At 37.4% G+C, this 19,237-nt stretch overlaps 2 protein-coding genes and 1 long non-coding RNA gene across 6 annotated transcripts; 2 read left to right on the top strand and 1 right to left on the bottom strand.

The window, feature by feature from the left end:
• Positions 1–1,017: 1,017 nt before the first annotated feature.
• LOC145549090 (uncharacterized) lies at positions 1,018–3,699 on the bottom strand. The gene is made up of 2 exons (XR_014085040.1): positions 3,012–3,699; positions 1,018–2,109 (listed from the first exon to the last, which is right to left on the bottom strand). It is a non-coding gene; the product is annotated as an uncharacterized LOC145549090 (long non-coding RNA).
• A 2,996-nt stretch (positions 3,700–6,695) lies between these two features.
• Positions 6,696–14,742, top strand: LOC103481758 (uncharacterized). 2 transcript variants are annotated; one of them, XM_008437491.3, is made up of 3 exons: positions 6,696–9,220; positions 9,321–9,556; positions 11,717–14,742. In XM_008437491.3, the coding sequence occupies exons 2-3, from the start codon at positions 9,439–9,441 to the stop codon at positions 12,829–12,831; spliced, it is 1,233 nt and encodes a 410-aa protein (XP_008435713.1). In that variant the 5' UTR covers positions 6,696–9,220; positions 9,321–9,438; the 3' UTR covers positions 12,832–14,742. The 2 variants fall into 2 exon arrangements, with proteins under 2 accessions (XP_008435713.1, XP_081456663.1); XM_081600537.1 differs by lacking the exon at positions 6,696–9,220 and adding an exon at positions 9,901–10,053 and having other exon boundaries at positions 9,465–9,556.
• Positions 14,743–14,857: 115 nt separating this feature from the next.
• On the top strand, positions 14,858–19,202 carry LOC103481757 (uncharacterized). 3 transcript variants are annotated; one of them, XM_081600535.1, is made up of 3 exons: positions 14,858–15,416; positions 15,489–15,636; positions 16,298–19,202. In XM_081600535.1, exons 2-3 carry the CDS (start codon positions 15,540–15,542, stop codon positions 17,962–17,964), a joined length of 1,764 nt encoding a protein of 587 aa, XP_081456661.1. In that variant the 5' UTR covers positions 14,858–15,416; positions 15,489–15,539; the 3' UTR covers positions 17,965–19,202. The 3 variants fall into 3 exon arrangements, with proteins under 3 accessions (XP_081456661.1, XP_081456660.1, XP_081456662.1); XM_081600534.1 differs by having other exon boundaries at positions 15,489–15,645; XM_081600536.1 differs by lacking the exon at positions 14,858–15,416 and having other exon boundaries at positions 15,614–15,724.
• Positions 19,203–19,237: the final 35 nt, after the last annotated feature.

Here is a 19,237-nt window from a genome sequence, read left to right as displayed (position 1 = left end):
CAATTTCAAGATACTGAAAAGACGTGAAATTACCCAATGAAATTTTACTACAATTTATGGTATTCTTAAATATTGAAATGTTGAAAAATAATGCTTTTGTCGAGTTCAGGTTGTGTTTCTGAAAATTATTTCAGGCCGCACCCACATGTATGGTAGAGATAATCTCTTAAAGTTTATTTGGACCAGTAGATGACTAGACATTTTGGAGGTCTTTCTGAGCTTTACTTTGAAATTATTCCGTTTTTTTTTGTTTGTTTTTTTACAACTTTTAATTCTAATTTAAATTTATTCAGCTAATGATTTATTTATTTTTAGAAATTTAAACTTGAAATGAATGTGTATTATTTCTTGTCTTTATTTTTTAATATTTAATAAAGTTTTTCCTTTTTTGCCGAGAATATTCATTGGTCATTGGTCAGTAAGCAGGAAGATAACCGGATGTGACCCTGCTAGCTTGGCTAGCTAGTTCCGGACACAAAAACGTTTTAATTGTAGTATAAAGCAGTATATTGAGTATTATTGATAGTCTTCGCGAAGATATCGTTTCTACGTGTTTGTTTCGACCTTCTCTGATCATTTACATAATGTAATTAGCCTTCATTAGCAACCCGAAAGGATCGTTAACCACCGTGTAACTAAAACAGCGGGGAGTTGATGGGTGTTTCTGGCATTGACGCTTTTAAAAGTTCTGCAGCATCGCTTTACCTCTGCTACAGCCTACATTTTTATTAATACATTTTACATTGTCACAGGCTGATTTTAATCCGATTTCAGTTTCAGCAAAAATGTAGAAAATCCGGTTTTTATGTCTGAAACCTTGATTCACTAGAACATGTGAAGGTTGCAAACAAGGATTGTGAAAAGGAGAAGTCAAGAGGACTGAGGATGTCTGAGATGATGAAGGTTGAAGCAGATGAACCTGGAGGCTTGGAGCCCTCTATACCTGCTGCATCCACGTCACAACTGGAGCAAACAAAAGACAGCAAAGATCTCAGTAAGTGACGCACATGGATTGGATCAAATTTACTCTGAATGTTTAATGGAAGGAATCAAAGTGATAAATTGATGTGTAAATATTCCAGCAGTCATTGCAGTGAAGGCACAGTTTAACTAAGACAGGCCGGCAGTCAATTATTGAAAATGAATTAATTGGAAACTTTTACAGTATTTTAGAGGTTCCCAAACGTTTTTCTCTGTTTTCTCCTTCTCCAGAGGACACAAATATGGAAAGTGTGGAAGCCCCTACTGTATCAAATTGACATAGGAATAACAGAGAGTTGGCCATTCTAAGGTAAAAACTGAGCGCATACAGCGTTCAGGTTTTTGTTTTTTTTTCATCCAGATGGCTTCCCGCGCCCACCTTGCAATGGCACGGCGCCCCCCCGAGGGGGCGCACCCCACAGTTTGGGAACCTCTGCAGTATTTCATGGAGGAACGGAAAAGGACAGTATCAATACAGTGGCAGACCATTTATTTTGCTAGCTTTGTTATGTGTGACAGTTTTGTTTTATTTTTGCTAGTGATAAAGTTTTACCAAGATGTGATGTTTTAATTGAGAATGGGTTGGCAAAACTTAATTCAAATATGTTTATTACATTTCTTTTTCCGTGGGAAAATGTGTTATCTAAAGAAGTGACACTTAGTTTAAAACTGAACCACTCACTGTAATTACACGCCATCTTAAGTCGCTCAATGACTTTGTCCTAAAATCTACCAGTATCTGAAAATTTTCTATTAGCATTAATAGTTTGAAATGTAATTAATTAGTTCCTTTCAGAAGCATAAGGACATCATCCAAAACAAAGTATTCAACAATGGAGTTACAATACGACCATCATTATATTAATATATTTTTTAGATTTCATTAAAAGAATTTATATGTTTATTATGTAAATCACTGGAATTTTCTGTTTAAGTCTTTTTGTTTGTTTGTTTGGAAGCTGTCACTAATGTCATTTTGAGTTTCAATGTTTTCAGTTCATCAGATGTTGGTGATCAAAGTGGTTCCTCATGATTGGAGCCCAAGTTCAGCTCAGCAGGACCAAGAATCCCCCCACATAAAGGAAGAAGACGAGGAGCAGGGGATCAGTCAGCAGGAAGAGCGGCTTACTGTGAAGATTGAAGATGAAGAGAAACATCAGTCATCAGAGTTATATCAAATGAAAACTGAAAACAACAGAGAGACAGAAGCTCTAATCAGCACCTCAGCTGAACAAATGGATACAGAACCTAATGGGGGGGACTGTGCAGGAGCAGAACCAGACAGGAACACAGGTCCAGGATGTTCTTTTCGACAAAGTAAGATGGCTATTGTTGTTGCGCAACACCTCCCCCCCCTTCTCTCTCTCTCTACTTCCCCTTCTCAGAGGAGGGAGATGTGCAGCCAGCTCTCCATCTAACGGGTAATTTGAGTTTTCTAAATCTGATGGGATTTTACCCTGTTCAGAACTGAGTAAACTCTGTTTAAGCTGGCGTCGAGAAAGACTAGCCTGGTTTCTAACGACCTCCCCCTCCAGATGTCCCACCCTTCTTCACCCTGTGAATTAGCCAGATTGAGTAGCTTGCAACCAACTAGCTTCACAGAGCACACCTGTTAACGGTCGCTCTTTCTCTTTATTACAACGTGCACTTGTTACTGAACCAGGTTGGTTTTAGTGACTCGGGCGAGTCCCAAGGGTGTTGTTTTAGTTTTGGCTAAAAGCAACCTATAAAACATTTCTACTTTTTCCTCCCAGAATCAAACTTCATAGCTATTTTACAACCATCAAAGAACTTTAAGGTGACTCATTAATTGAATGTCCACAACATCTTTTAGATTTTCTTAAATGCTAATTATTTTATTAGTAAGGCATTTTGCAAGGGTCAGTACAGCTTAATTCAGTAGCAGAAATAATCAAATAAGTAAAATCAATAATCTAGCCTATCTTTCTCTAATGCTGACACTGAGAACTAAAAAAGGGAAACTTTGAGAGAGACGGACAGAGTTTGGCATTTTGAACCCCAGAACTGGCCTGATGATGAAGAAGGTGTTGCAGCAGCAGGAGGTTCCCAGTACAGTAAGAGTACTGACTTAGAGCGGCAGGTCTCGGGCCTCAGGGTGACTTCCTCATGTGCGTAGCGGTCCTCAGCTTCTTGTCTTGCAGCTCTGTAGCTCCCTTCTCCTCGTCTTACGATCTTTCTGGTCCCACAGAAGGAACACACCAGTTCTTCCTCTTTGCCTTTGTTCTTTGCCTTTGTCTTTATCTTTGTCTTTATCTTCATCTTTGCCTTGGTCTTTGTCTTTGGGGGTCTAAACCCAGCTGTTGAGAGAAGTGCGATTTGAAGCCACATGTTGCGGGGCTAACGGGTTGGTCCCCATGTCCCCAGAACAGTCTTCGGCTCTGTGGCCCCGACTCTTCTTCAGCTGCAGAGTTCTTTGTCCATCTTGATCTTGGCTCGAAGCTGCCTGAAGGATCCAACCAAAGATTCCTCTTTTGCACCCACCTTATAAAGGGTTTATCCACCTTTTGGTGTGTTTGCATTGGCTAGCATTGTTGCTGTGCCTGTCTCATTGGCTGACTGCTTGGACAGATGATCTCATATCCATCACCCTGGAGACCTCATGACCTGATGTCTGTTCTAATGTCCCCAAGTTGCTCAATAGTTCCTCCTACCTCTGTTTCCTGCCCAACCTTTTCTTAGGCAAGTTGAAGTTTAGCAATAAGGCCTTGTTAGGGTTAGGGTAGGGTTGCAGTTCCCCTTTTCCCCTGACCTTCCACCTACCATCTACCTCCTACACAACATCAGTGACCTTTAATTACAGTTACAACATTTTACACCTTTTCAAGTTCAATGTCAAAATCACATTTATAACCTTTTTGATTTAACATTCATTTATAATGTTATAATAACCATAACTTATTAGTTACTCTTATTATAATCATAATGTGAGTTATTACAGACACTTCTGAAAAGAAACCAAGAATATCCATTATTCTAATTATTTGATACCATGTTACAGTTACTTGTTTCACCTTTAAGTACTTCCACAAGTGTGAGAGTAAGTGTAAATATTCTTATAATCAAACCAACATCAACCACTGGTTAAACCAATATTAATTATTGCCATAATTATAAGTCATTATTTTAAGTATTTTACTGTGGGTTTTATCCAATCTCTCAAAATGTTTAGATTTTATTCTTTAAAAACCTTTAATGCTTTAAAATAAGGAATGGTCTGAATTATTTTTAGCCTGATGCAAGATAGAAACTTCCGCTTTTCTTCAGGAAACCAGCTCTTCCTGTTTCATGACTCTCTTTCTGCCTGACTTTGATTTTTTATGATTAAATAGAAAAAAGTAGAATTAAAGCAAAGTTTGCAGGACACAATAACAACACACACAACCAGATTCATTTTATTACCGTCTGACTCTACTCTTGGGTCTTGATGTCACCTGTGTAATTAATTTTAAGGTAATTTTATTTATTATTACTATTAAACTAAAATCTCCAGCATGGGGAAGTGGGATGAGCTCGACTTTTCTCGACACTATTCACAGAAGAGATCAATCATCTAAACTTTGTTCCAAACTTACGGCTCAGATAGGAATCCAAGAAAGCAGGAAGACAGATGACAGCAGCCCATGTAGTAAAAGTTTCAAACATAAGACTGGAGATGATTTAAACATGATGACGCACGCTGTAAAGGGAGACCACAGCTGTGACATCTGTGGTAAAGGATTTGTAGTAAAGCGATATCTCCAGACACATATGAGGCTCCACACTAACGACAGACCATTTGCTTGTGATGTTTGTTCTAAAAGGTTCCATAGAAAGACAAATCTTAAAATCCACATGATGGCCCATTCTGGAGAAAAACTTTTTCCTGTGTGGTGTGTGGTAAAAGATTTAAGGTAAAGGAAAGTCTTAAAAATTACATGAAAATGCACACCACAGAGAGACCTTTTGTGTGTAGTGTTAGTAGTAAAGGATTTTCGCAACATTTGGAACTTTATTTGCAGTGTTTGCGGAAAAGCATTTTCCCTGAAAGATCATCTAAAGAAGCACATGCATGTTCACACAGGAGAGAAACCTTTTATTTGTAGTGTTTGCAGTAAAGGATGCTCACAAAAACAGAATCTAAAGAGTCACATATATGTTCATAATGGAGAGAAACCGTTTGTTTGTAGCATTTGCAGTAAACCATTTTCACGACAAGAAAGTTTAAAAACTCACATGCACGTTCACACAGGGGAGAAACCATTTATTTGTACTGTGTGTAGTAAAGGATTTTCACAACAAAGGAAACTTAAGACTCACATTCGTGTTCACACTGGAGAGAAGCCATTTGTTTGCCGTGTTTGTAATCAAGGATTTTCGCAACCCAGAGATCTGAAAAAACACGCTACTGTTCATAGCGGTCAGTTCAACTGTCGTGAGTGTAATAAACGTTTTGCGAAGGAAATCCAATTGGAGCAACACATGAGACTCCACTCGAGGGAGAGACCATTTGGTTGTGATGTCTGTAAAAGCCGATTTAATCAAAATGTGTTCCTGAAAATCACATGAGAGTCCACTCAGGAGAGAAACCTTTTGTTTGTAGTGTTTGCAAGAGAGGATTTGTGCGACATGAAAACCATAGCTATAATATATGTCTATGATATATATATTGGCTGCTCCAGGGCAGGAAATACGGCGGCCATCTTGGATCGGTCGTCTCTCCTACTTTTCTCAAACAAAACAGCAGAAGATGCCTCAGCACTGAGGGATATTGTTCAGATCTATGGATTGTTGATGTAATGGCTCCACAGACAATATTTCACAAGTAAGATGGACATATCATTGTGTATATTTTGTGATTAGAATATTACTTTACTGTATTTATGTCGACTGGCGAGATAATAGCTACAGTGCTTGGTGTAATACGGAGTTCAGCCCCGCTATGAAGGCTAACTGTGATTCCGTAAATCTAAAAAAATCAATTATTCTCTAACATTGACTTAGATTATCTGATACAAGAGCCTATATTAGAAATGAAACAATGTAACGCATATTATAAAACTTATGTGTTATAACATTCACCAGCAAAGTTTACACAGGTGGTAAAATTATTATTTATATGTAAGATACATCCCAAATATTACGTTTTTGTTTTGAAAGTTTCATAAAGACACAATGTGAGGAAGAAGGGAGAGATATCTTTAAAGAGAGAAAGATTCACTGCAGCACGGATGAATCTCACATCGGATTTTGGACTCAATCTCAGCTGCTAAATATCTGAAGCTAGAACTCGTCGACTGAAAAACACACACACACACACACACAGAGGTCTTGTGAGAAATTCTGTTCCCCTGTGAAAATCTGTTCCCCATGTGTCGGGAGCGCGCATTGCAGCCAGAGAAGTGGAACAGGTGTTGCGTCAATCCGCGTTTCCCCATCAGATTTATACACTGCTCAAAAAAATAAAGGGAACACTTAAACAACACAATATAACTCCAAGTAAATCAAACTTCTGTGAAATCAAACTGTCCACTTAGGAAGCAACGCTGATTGACAAGGGAAACCCTCGTCGGGTCAATCAGCGTTGCTTCCTAAGTGGACAGTTTGATTTCACAGAAGTTTGATTTACTTGGAGTTATATTGTGTTGTTTAAGTGTTCCCTTTATTTTTTGAGCAGTATATATAGCTCTATCTATCTATCTATCTATCTATCTATCTATCTATCTGTCTGTCTGTCTGTCTGTCTGTCTGTCTGTCTGTCAGTCAATAAAAAGTGCTATATGAATTAAAAACAGGGCAATGCATTTTAATGCTCAATATTACCCATCAGATACCGTTTTCCGCTATGTTAAAGGGGGTGAACAGTATCTGATGGGTGAAATATGGCCATCAGATACCATTCCCGCACTGTAAAACAGGGGGAACGGTATCTGATGGGGAAACGCTGATTGACGTAACGGTGGCGTTCAGTTTGTCTCCTGATGCCAAGATCGAGTCAAAACCTTCCGCGATCGACATGTTGCACCGCTACTCTAGCAAAGCATGAACAGTTCAGAAACAATATGAAATGGAAAAAAAGGTATTCATTAACTGATTAAGTCGTGTTTTAGATTGTTCTTGAAAAACTAATCAGTCACGGCTGATTAGTGGGTGAACTCACAGCTGCACAGTGAATCCATTCATGTTTTACAGCAGACAGCCGCTCCTCTCTTGAGGGTACTGCGTACCCCCGCTAAATCTTTTAGGGGTACGCAGTACCCTGCCGTACCCCCTTACTTTCACCCCTGGTTATAACTATAAGTTCAGTTAGTATGTGACATGTTTTGTTGAGGACATATATTAGCTAAAATTCAAGATGCAAGCTGCGAATACCCCGCAGTTTTGTTTTTTATTTACAAGATTTTATCCATTCTTCTAAATTGAGAGGTCTGAACCATTAAGGTATTAAAATCCCATTTCAGAGTGACTTTGAATACCAAAACCATTAAGATAATCAATCTGACTCTGAGTGTTTTAATCCTTTAATTTGCTTTAACAGCATTAGATATTTCTGCAGCAAATGCACAATACCTAAAAACATTTTAATTTCAAAGGAATGTTTTTTTTTTCTTTATTTGGATAATTTCCAAAAATATAAATTAATTGATATTCCTGTATGTAATGACATTCTATATATACAATTATTGACCCTAAAGTATCTAATTTTGCCTCAAAATGAAGTTTCTACAAATGTCGAATTTATTTTCTGTTTACAGTTGAAAGTAAACAAAAATACAATTTTCTTAATGTCATTTTCCTCAAAATGGCTCCCTCTGGTGGTAAAAGTGTCAAACTTTCACCTTCGTAATAAAGGATAGTATGTCTGATTTAAGCAAAACCTGTACAGTCTGTAGTCACATTGTTGAATGTTTAGAACAGGGGAAATAACTTTGTCCTAGTCACACCAGAGATATTTAACAATATAAAAAAGGCAGGTGATAGTTTTAAACATGGTTTATTTTAAAATCTGCTCACATAAACATCAAGTTAGCTTTTGTCTAGGTGTCAGGAAATTGGAAGAAACATAGATTTGGCAACAAAAATAAATAAATCAAAAATAAGGTATCAATAAAATTCATTATAACTTCCTGTTAATCAACATCATTGGTTTTATCTTTCTAACATATGACAGACATATCATCAAAACCATAGACATAAAGACATTTATTTAAATTTATTGTCTCCAAATAACAAAAACAAAAATTCTTAATGGCAATCTACTCAGGTTTCAAAATGGAGACAATCTACGCAAGATGATTAGGGCTATCAGGGGGGAAAAAAAATCAGACTTAAATCACAGAAAAACTAAGATCCTGAGATTAAACTCAGTTTTGTTTTTTTTCCTCCAGTAGCCAAATCCCCTCAAATAAACAAAATACTGAAATAAAAATACAGACTGACTTTATTTCCGGCAGACAAGATGTTGTGGAGGTTCATTAGTGTGTGAGATCACACTCAGACTAAATGAATTCGTGAATTTTTTTGTCGACTTCTGGGATGTTGCCTAAAAGTGTTTCTGGTCAAAATATGGATGGTTTGAGCTGCTTGAGTATACAGCTGATTAGCTGAGCTTCTACTCCAACCTGAAACATTAAAATGAGCTGAAAAAGTCAGCACTCAAACAACGACCGTTTTTGACACCGATGCTTAACGGAGCGTGAATTCAGTGTTTTGTCTGAAGGGCTAGAAGCTGAAAGAGGAAGTTGTTTTTCACATCAAGCTGAGCTTTAGTTACCGCTGATTGGTCAGTAAGGAGGAAGAAACCGGATGTAGTCATATTAGCTCGTAGCTAAGCCCTGCTAGAAAAAAAACGTTGTAAAGTTAATGTTAAAGAAGTGTAAAATTGATTATTCAGACTCTGCTCGATAGTCTTCGTGAAGAGACTGCTTCCAAATGTTTGTTTTGAGTCGCTCTGATTATTTCTAGTCGGAGTTTGTAGCACAGGATGTAATAAGCCATTACTAGGTACCTGAATGAACCGTTAGCTCCCTTGGATCTAAAGCAGCTAACAGCAGAGACTTAATTAGTCGGCAGTCGAGCTTTTTCAGTTTATAGTTTAGTATTTAAGAATGTCTACACTCTGAGTTTATGACACAGTGCGGAGAAGACCACATCATTTGTGGACACCTCCTTCTAACCTTGTTAATCAGAGGACCGAGATACTGGAGACAGTTGCCGAGTGGACATAGAACCACTGACCAAGGTATCGGACTCTCTCCTCTGCAGCACCGCTTCAGCTCTGCCACAGTTTACATTTTATGATTATACGCTTTGTTTGATCACATACTTGTCTCCGATTCCAGTTTCAGCAGAAAAAAAACCCCTAAAGATGCCCGCTCTATGACTGAAACCCTGCTCTAATAGAACATGTGAAGGTTGTAAACAAGGATTGTGAAAAGGAGAATCTCAAGTGGAGTGAGGATGTCTGAGATAATAAAGGTTGAAGCAGCTGAACCTGGAGGGATCAGCTTGGAGGCCCCCATTTCTGCAGAATCCACATCAGAACTGGAGGAGGAAACACCAGACAGCAAAGATATCAGTAAGTGAATGTACTCAAACGTATCTGCACTCAAAATGTTGTAATTGAATTTTGTGTTTTTTATGATTTATTAAAGCACTTTGAACTGCCTTGTTGTTAAAAAAAATAAAAAATTATATATATATATATATATAATATATATATCAGGGTTTCTCCCAGTGTGTTTCTCCCAGTGTATTAAATTATAAGCCTGGCGACTTAGGGGGGAGGGAAAAAAAAAATCGTTTTTCTTTTTTTTTTTTTAAAAGCCGGGCTGCAAGCGTTTCTTTTGCTCTTAGCATTTCACTAGCAGAGCAGATTTATTCTTAAAAGATAGGTTTATAGTTTATGCATTTGGTCCACAGCTGGCGCCTCTGCGCTCTGCCTCGCGCGCTGCCACTGCTTTACCTCAGCGGGATCGCGCGCGCCTCCTTTCACTCAAACTGGACACAGGCTGACCTGTATGGATATTTACATAAACCTACTGTGAGGAATTATGATCCTTTGGAGAACTCTAGGTAAGAGTTTAAAACCTGCCGCGTTAGCTCTGGTTGCGCAGCTCTATGTGAACCGCAGGAATAACTTTCAGTGAATTCAGAGGTCGCGTTGTGGAGCAGTGAGAATTATTTATCTTTGTGAACGAACAATTATATGCGGCGTTTACATCTCAACATGCTGCCCAGCCCAGCATGTGGCTCTCTGTCTGTCTTCCCTGTAAAGTTTATGGTCCCGGTTGGCCGGAGAGTTTGTGGATAACGAGCAGCGCTAACCTCATCATGCAGGTTCAGCCCGGTGAGGAGCTTTAGCCTCTCCTCGGAGTCACGCATCACGCTGATTTTATATTATTTTATTATTATTTTTAGTATTATTTTTCCGGCTACGATACATCAAACCATATCCATGTCTACTTAGAGTTAATACGCGCGGAGATCTGAGAAACTTGTCCCATAAACTCGACCAATCAACACAGTTTCTGTGACGCTTATTAAAAACTCAGCAGACACGAAATGAAAGAGCTACTGAAGCCACATTAGCAGCATTGAATTAAATCTCCCGTTTGTTGCGCATCTCTGCGCAGTGCAGCAGATTACCGCATCATGCAGGGCCCGTCCAAGGCTGCATGAGGCCTTGAGCAGACTTTGACTTAGGGGCCCCTTTTGTTGCTAAAAACATCAGCAGCTCTAACAGCTCCTGTGTTTGATTTAGTGAAATATGGGAGAAGGGAGTAGTTTAATTGGCCAGCCTAAAAAGCAATAAGTTATAATCTCAATTTACTAAATTGTATTTTAAATACAAAGATTAAACTCACAGCATCAGATTGTTGCTATGGTAACAAAACAATCTAACTATGAATATTGCTATTTGAAGTTTTGCAAAGTAAACTTGCCAGCTCTTTAAAATCTTGTATTTAAATGTTAAACAATTTAAAATCATTTAATTTATGTATGCTTAAAGAACTGAATAACATTTAACAGCATTGATAATCTCAATAAACAAATGTTACATTTATGTATCTGTGGTCTGTTTTAAATTATTAGCATTTATGGGGCTCCTGAAGCCCTGGGGGCCTGATGGAGCTGCTGACTTAATTTGGATTAAACAGAAGTGCAAATTTGTTGTTTTTAGACTAGTTGTGGGTTTAAATAGCATTTCACTGGAGATGTTTTCCCGTAACATATAATTACACAGTAATACTTTTAAATTTCCTGTCAACTTTACATCTTTTTATACAAAAACACAGTGGACCACCTCGACGCCCCGACCATCGGGCTTAGCGAGTTTTCTGGGGGAAACCCTGTATATAATGACAAATTCAATTCTTAGATTTTTTTTATAATGCATATTTCCAGTCATCTTTAACCTAGATTTTGATTCTTTTCAATTTTAAGAAAGAAAATTTCTTTGCTATTAACTGAGGACTTTAATAGTTTTTTTACTTGGATAATTGGTTCCTTTTCTGTGCAACTTATTGCTTTGTTGGTCTGTTAGGCAATTTTATTCTCAAAATAAATAAGCTAAAAAAAACTCACATTTCTAAACATAACAGTTTATATCAATGCTGAATATATATATATATATATATATATATATATATATATATATATATATATATATATATATATATATATATATATATGTATAGATGACTCTTAATGTTTATATGTGTTTCTGTGTCCAAAGTCCAGCAGATTGTTGTGATTAAAGAAGAGGTTCCCCATGACTGGAACCCCAGTTTGGACCAAGAGGACACAGAGACCCCAGGTATGAAGGAGGAAGTGAACAAACTGTGGATTGATGAGGATGGAGAGCTGCAGAGTGAAAATAAAGAGGAATCTCAGTTATTAGAGGCTTCAAGCAGCAACTCATCTAAGACGAAAACAGAGCCTAATGGAGAGGACAGTAGAGAACCAGAACTTGACAACAACCCTGATCCAACAGGTTCCACTCAACAAAGTAAGATGTTGGTTCCCAAAAGAGGTAAAGTATCTAAACTGAATTCAACACTTATGGCTCAGATTGGAGTCCATGCAGGAGAGAAGCCGTTTAGTTGCAAAATTTGTGGCAAAAGATTAAAACATTTGACTTCCATTAAATTACACCTAATGACGCACAATGGCAATATAGAGCATATCTGTGATTTTTGTGGGAAAGGGTTTAAAGAAAAGAGTTCTCTTCGGACACATATAAGACTCCATACAGGAGAGAAACCATTTGCATGCGATAATTGTGGTCGGAGGTTTCACGAAAAAGCAAAACTTAAAACGCACCTGAAAGTCCACTCAGTAGAACAGCCGTTTTCTTGCGACGTTTGTGGCACCAGATTCAAACGAAAGGAGAATATAAAAAAGCACATGAGGATTCACACGGCGGAGAAACCCTTTGTGTGTAGCGTTTGTAGGAAAAGATTCTCGCGACAAGAAACTCTGAAGAGACACATGCATGTTCACACAGGAGAGAAACGGTTCATGTGTAACGTTTGTAGCAAAGGGTTTGCTCTGAAACATCACCTCAAGAACCACATGGAGGTTCACACCGCTCCGTTTAGCTGCGGGGACTGCAGCAAGTGTTTTGTAAATGAAATCCAGTTAGAGCGACATGTCAGGGTCCACTCAGAGGAGAGGCCGTTTGGGTGCGACGTCTGCAAAACCAGATTTTATCAAAAGTGTCAGCTCGAAAATCACATGAGAGTGCATTCAGGTGAGAAACCGTTTGTGTGCACTGTTTGCAGTAAAGCGTTTTCCCGACTTGGAAATCTGAAGAAACACATGGAGGTTCACAGGGGCTACAAGGAGTGATTGATTTGATCGTAATCTAAACTGTCAGTATTTTTCCAATCAGTCTACGGTCTCTGCTTTCTGGGGCGGCTGGTAAGTGTTCAATTACATTACATTATTTCACATTTTCAATGTCAAATTGGCTATTCAAAGCTTTAATGATTTGAGTTCATGCTTTAATTAGGTTCATTCAACCCCTTTTTTTTCTCTTAGCTCTTCAGAGTTTTATTTGCTGTTCTTTTTTTCTCTGGATCATTGCTCATGTCCATAACTCAAACGTGTTTGAACTTAAGGTCATGATTTGGCCAGTCATTGCCGTTTAGGGTTTCTGGTAAAGAGCAGATTTCATGGCTCTGTTAGTTATGCCAAGTCTTCCAGGCATCACTCTACCACCACCATGTTTAACTGTCATTACGTTTATTCTTTTCCTGAACATATCTGGAAAATACCTTGCTGGACATCCTGCCACACAACCATCAGATATATGTTGATAAAGCCATCTTTGAATGTGTGCAGTTGTTCCCTGCCTCCCTCCATTTTTTTCCCCTTAGAGTTGGACATTTAATTGCTTGCGCTAATGAAACATTTGTGTGATGCTGAAGTAAATTATCACACAGCGACTGAGTTTCCGGTTCCAGGTCCGCTTTAGGTTTGTGTGTGTCAGAGTTCATCTTCCACTGAAGCAGAAGACTTTCTCAGCATTCCTTCTGTAAATAAGTTAACAGACAGTATTAGGAGCTGTAGGATTTCAGCTTTACAATAAACGAATGTTTTAAATTCTGAAAACAAACTCAAAAATGTTAACATTTGTTTCGCGTGTGATTAGTACAGACAAAAAAAAAAAAAAGTTTCCTGGAAGTTTATGTACATTTTAAAAGCTCAAGGAGGCATTTGACAACAGGAAATGGATTAGTGCTTTTCGTAAGCATGGTGTTGAGCCATTTATGTTCCATTGATTATTGAGATTAATTTACAAAGTTTTTATTTTCTAATGGATCGTAAATAATGTAAATAACTTTTGGTCATTTTAGTTGTCATCCCTAAGAACAGTGTTTCCCCAGCTCATTTCCACTTAAACTTTTTTTTCAGATACTGGCAGAAGTTTTGATCAAATTTTATTCAGTCTAAAACGTCAAAATAAGGTACAAGCAGGACAAAAATGACAGTTTTGTTCATCTAAAAAAAATTATCAGTCTCAGCAGAAGTATTCTGAATTGTCAGTTTACATACTTACAAAACTGCCTCTAGGATTTTAATTTGAAAATTTATCTTGAGTTTGTTAATGCCATTGGAACTGGATGCGTAAAGTACCTTTTTGTTTGTTAATTGGGTAGATTAGAAATTAAAATGTATTGATTGTAACTAAAATGTGCCTCATTTCTTTTATTAATATGATCATTCAAATTGTCTCTTCTCACTACAACTTTGAAGCTTGTTCATGTCTGGTTTACTCATCGCCAAATTAGTCAACCTTCCTGGTTTTGATTTTCAGTAATTTTTTAAATTATTATTATTATTTTATGTTTTAAGTAAAGGCTGCAAGTGTTTTGGTGCCATTTATTTCACTTTCTTTCCTAAAATATTTCTTTCTGGTCACATTTTTCACTATTATTTTGGTCGGTCGCTCTTAAATTTATTTTGATATGTAAAAAACATAGTTAGAAATTAGCAGTTGTGCTCCAGAGCTTTTTTTTTTAATTGTTCTACCTGTTCAGAGAACATTGTGTTTTTCCACAGACTCAGATTGGGTATGTGGAGCTGTCATTAGAATGCTGTATGAAACATGATTCCACATAGCTGAACTAAAGTGACCTCGAAGTAAAGGGTGTTCACCAAATACTATTTTTTTGTTACATGTTGTACTAAACGACATATACAGAGTACTGATGTGAAATATGTTAAAACTTATCTAATAAACATTTTTCAAAGCTGTTTGAACCGAATTGGATTCTTTAATTGTTGGTCATTGAAAGTGTCTTGAGTATTTTCTAAAGATGTTTAAGAATTTAAAGTTGTGGTGTGTTATGATAAAAAGACGGATCTGGTAATCGAAATAAAAATGGAATAAGATTTTATCCACACGTTTAACGATGGTCATCTCCATTGTTATTTTATTCTGAAAATAAATTAGTGCAAAAAGGAAGTAGTATATCAAATCGGCTCTTGACTCGTCATTGATTGGTCAGAGGCGGAAGTAACCGGATATAGCAGTGCTAGCTTGACAAGCCTTGTCTTAAAACAAAAACGTCTTAAAGTTTGTGCAATTGATGTTTTATACTGTTAGCTTGAATACATTCGTGATGATATGGCTTCTGCCTGTTTGTTTTGAACTGCTCTGATTATTTCTAACTGGATTTTGGTGGACGGAGTGCAATTATCCTGTATTAGCAAAGTGAATGGACTGTAACCCACCGTGGAGCTAAAGCAGCTAACAGCAGAAATCAAATAAGCGTTTCTGAAGTACAAGCTTTTAAAGTTCACGATTTACAGCTACAAGTCGATTCGATAAGACTATAAGGAGGACTACACCATCTATGGACACTTCCTCTAATCCTTGTCCAGCTGAGGTCCGAGAGACTGGGAACAGAGTGAACCCAGAATTTAAGGTATGAGACTGTCGCTTCAGCTTTGATCCTTTATCTGATCAAATACTGATTTGAGTCTGTTTTCTATTTCAGGCAGTAGTAATACAGAAGATCAAGGTTATGTGACTGAAACCTGAAGTGAGGATGTCTGAGATGAAGGTTGAGACAGACGACCCCGGAGGGCTCAGTTTGGAGCCCCCCGAACCTGCAGCATCCACGAGAGAATACGGCAAAGATCTCAGTAAATTCTGTATATTTGAGCAAACTATAATTTTATATCAAACCATCGGATTCAAGTGGCAAAATTGAATTACAGCCAAGCTCTAAAAGTGAGCTTTTTTTTAAAAAAAATTTTTTTTTAGCAAGGTTACTTATCTACATCTTGCTTTCACTGTACAAAGTGAATGTGGACTTACATTTTAGGACCATATGTGTCCTTATCAGGTTCACATTGAACACACTCTGAAGTATTATCAATAACCTGAAATGGGTGCACTAGATCATTCGAGACATGCTTGAGTCCGAGGGACCAACAATTTTGTCCATGCATATGTACATAACAGCTCTTGGTCAGATTCTTCTCCTTAATGCCTAGAAGCTACAACAAAGAAACTCAAATGCTCCACCACATTAAGGATTTTTTTCTTTGTCTAGATATGTTTCTTTTCTGCTTATGTGGTTATAACATTGATATTTTAAGCTGTTTTTATGAAAAAATCTAAAAAAAAACAAAACATTTATATACACATCTGCCATTATTTCTACAAAATATTTTTTGGTTTCTTAGACTGAAAAATTTTGTTAAAACCTTTATGATGTTTATATTATTATTATTATTATTATTATTTGTTATGATCATCACAGAACGATTAATGTCCTTGTATGTTTGTTTTATTGTTCAGACTATCAGATGCTGGTAATTAAAGAAGAGGTTACCCATGATTGGAGCTCCAGTTTGAACCAACAGGACCAAGAGCCTTCATTCATAAAAGAGGAAGAGGAGGAACGGTGGATCAGTCAGGAGGAAGAGCAGCTCATTGTGAAGATTGAAGATGAGGAGAAACCTCAGGTATCTGAGCTTCAACACATCAAAACTGAAGGCGGTAAAGAGGCTGAATCTTCAACAAGCAGCACAACTGCGCAGATGGAAACAGAACCTCGTGGGGAGAACAGAAGAGGACCAGAACCAGACAGAAACTTAAATTTGTTTTGTTCTTTTCAACAAAGTAAGACGAAGGTTCACAAAAGAGGTAAAAGGTCTAAACTGTGCTCCAAACTCACTGCTCAGATTAGAGTCTATGCAGGAGAAAGGCCATTTGGTTGCAATGTTTGTGGCAAACGATTCAAAAATAAGACTCATATTCGATTACACATGATGATTCACACCGGAAAGAGAGAATATTGCTGTGATCTTTGTGGTAAAGGATTTAAAGAAAAGCACTGCCTTCAGATACATATGAGACTTCATACCGGAGAGAGGCCATTTGCATGTGACGACTGTGGTAGAAGGTTCCACGCAAAAACAAATCTTAAAACTCACATGAAGGTCCATTCGGAAGAAAAACCTTTTTCCTGTGATGTTTGTAGTACAAGATTTAAAAGGAAGGAGACGCTGAAGAAGCACACGATGATCCACACTGCAGAGAAAACCTTTTTCTGTAGTATTTGTGGGAAAGGATTTTCACTACAGAAAAGTCTGAGGACTCACATGTGTCTTCACACAGGAGAGAAACCATTTGTTTGTAGTGTTTGCAGTAAAGGATTTGCATTACAGGAGAACCTAAAGAGACACATGTCTTCTCATACCGGAGAAAAGCCATTTATCTGTGGTGTCTGCAGTAAAGGGTTTTCATTACGGCAAAATCTAAAGAGCCACATGCATGTTCACACAGGGGAGAAACCGTTTATTTGTAGCTTTTGTAGTAAAGGATTTTATAGACACGGAGATCTGAGGAGGCACATGAGTGTTCATACAGGGGAGAAAGCGTTCATTTGTAGCATTTGCAGTAAAGGATTTTCACAACAAATCCATTTAAAGAATCACATGCGTGTTCACACAGGAGAGACGCCATTTGTTTGCAGTGTTTGCAGTAAGGGATTTTCACTGCAGGAGAATCTAAAGAGACACATGCATGTTCACACAGGAGAAAAGCAGTTTATTTGTGATATCTGCAGTAAAGGATTTTCACAGCAAGGGACCTTAAAGAGACACATGAGTGTTCACACTGGAGAAAAACAGTTCATTTGTAACATTTGTGGTAAAGGATTTTCAAAGCAGAATTATCTTAGAAGCCACATGGAGGTTCACACCGCACCGTTTAGCTGCAATGAATGCAGTAAGCGTTTTGTGAACGAAATCCAGTTAGAGCGACATGCAAGAGTCCACACTGAGGAGAGACCGTATGGCTGTGACATCTGTAAGAGCAGATTTAATCAAAAGGGTCAACTTCAGAATCACACGAGGGTTCATTCAGGAGAGAAACCGTTTGTTTGTGATGTTTGCAGTAAAGGATTTTCGCAACATGGAAATCTGAAGAGACACATGAGTGTTCATGAGGGCTGCAAGTAATGATTACGATGGTCGACCCATTTAAAACGAAGAAAAAGTGTCAAGTGATATAACTTATGAAATAATTGCTTTGTGTATTTGTACATGTCCTTAGCACATTATGCTTCTACATCATCAAATAAATTCCCACAGTAGTTTTTTTTTTTTTTTTAAACATTTTCTTCTGCTCGGATCAGCTTCAGTTCAAATTTCAAAATATTTTAGGCAGCCTAATCCATTCATAGAGGCATCAGGATATGGATCATCTTGATGTTAATTGCTATCCTAACATGCGGAACAAAACAAAGTTCTGCTGTGAGCAGAGCGACAACGTTTAGCGGAGCCACTGAGAGTGAGAGCCAAGCAGCAAAAGGGAAAATCAAGAGACGACTCTCTCTCTTTCACTTTCTATTTTTGCCTCTCATATGGTGTGCTCGCTGCGCTTTTAGCCCCGCCCCTTTCAATGAATGGCTCTTAAGAGACGGCTCTAAGAGTCGAAACGTTCGCGACGGACCGATCACTGCTTTAAACGTTTTCATTTACAGGTAAATGGAAGCACACATATTCACACTAGGTGAAAATATACAGACAGGAAAATAAGAATACCGGACTGTATTGGAAGGACAAATTTGCAACATACAAAAAATAATACTGTACAGTTATTACAAATATTATGCTTAGACTAACAAGCTCCAAAATACAATCTGTGTTTCACAACTGAATGCTTATTTATTATTGCAGCACATTTTTTCTCATTCATTAGGATAAGTAGTGTAACATTGGATGATATGTCTGATATTTGTTAGTTATTTTTGTTCCTGTTATGATTAGATTCTAATATCCATTTTGGTTTGTTAGTAATAAATTAAAACTTAGAGTACAGTGGCTGATGTTATTTTTTCTTTTCTGGTGATAATAAATTGCAGTAATGAGAGATGAACAAAAATGACTGTTTTGTTTTTATTTATAATCTAGGTCATTCACCAGGTATTTGAATGACCTAGATTATTTACATCTTCAATTTTATACATTTTACTGAGTAATGTGTACATGTGATCCACAGATGGATAATAATTAGATTTTAATACATATTCTAAACAACGACATTAGCCTCATGTTTAAAGAAATTTTAATTTTGGATGAGGCTATGCTATTTTTAAAATGTATTTCCTGCCAGAACAATATGTGTAAAGTATTTGATTTAATTAAAACGGTGAAATGGAAAATAAAAAGACAATAAATGTGTCGTTACATACGTAGTTGACTTATTCACACGTCTTATTCTGAAGTCCGA

The sequence above is a fragment of the Poecilia reticulata genome, chromosome 19 (assembly GCF_904066995.2).
Source record: "Poecilia reticulata chromosome 19, P_reticulata-male-v2, whole genome shotgun sequence".
Taxonomy (NCBI): Eukaryota; Metazoa; Chordata; class Actinopteri; order Cyprinodontiformes; family Poeciliidae; genus Poecilia; species Poecilia reticulata.
Note: the sequence above shows the minus strand (reverse complement) of the source record. Positions and strands in the feature narration are given on the sequence as shown.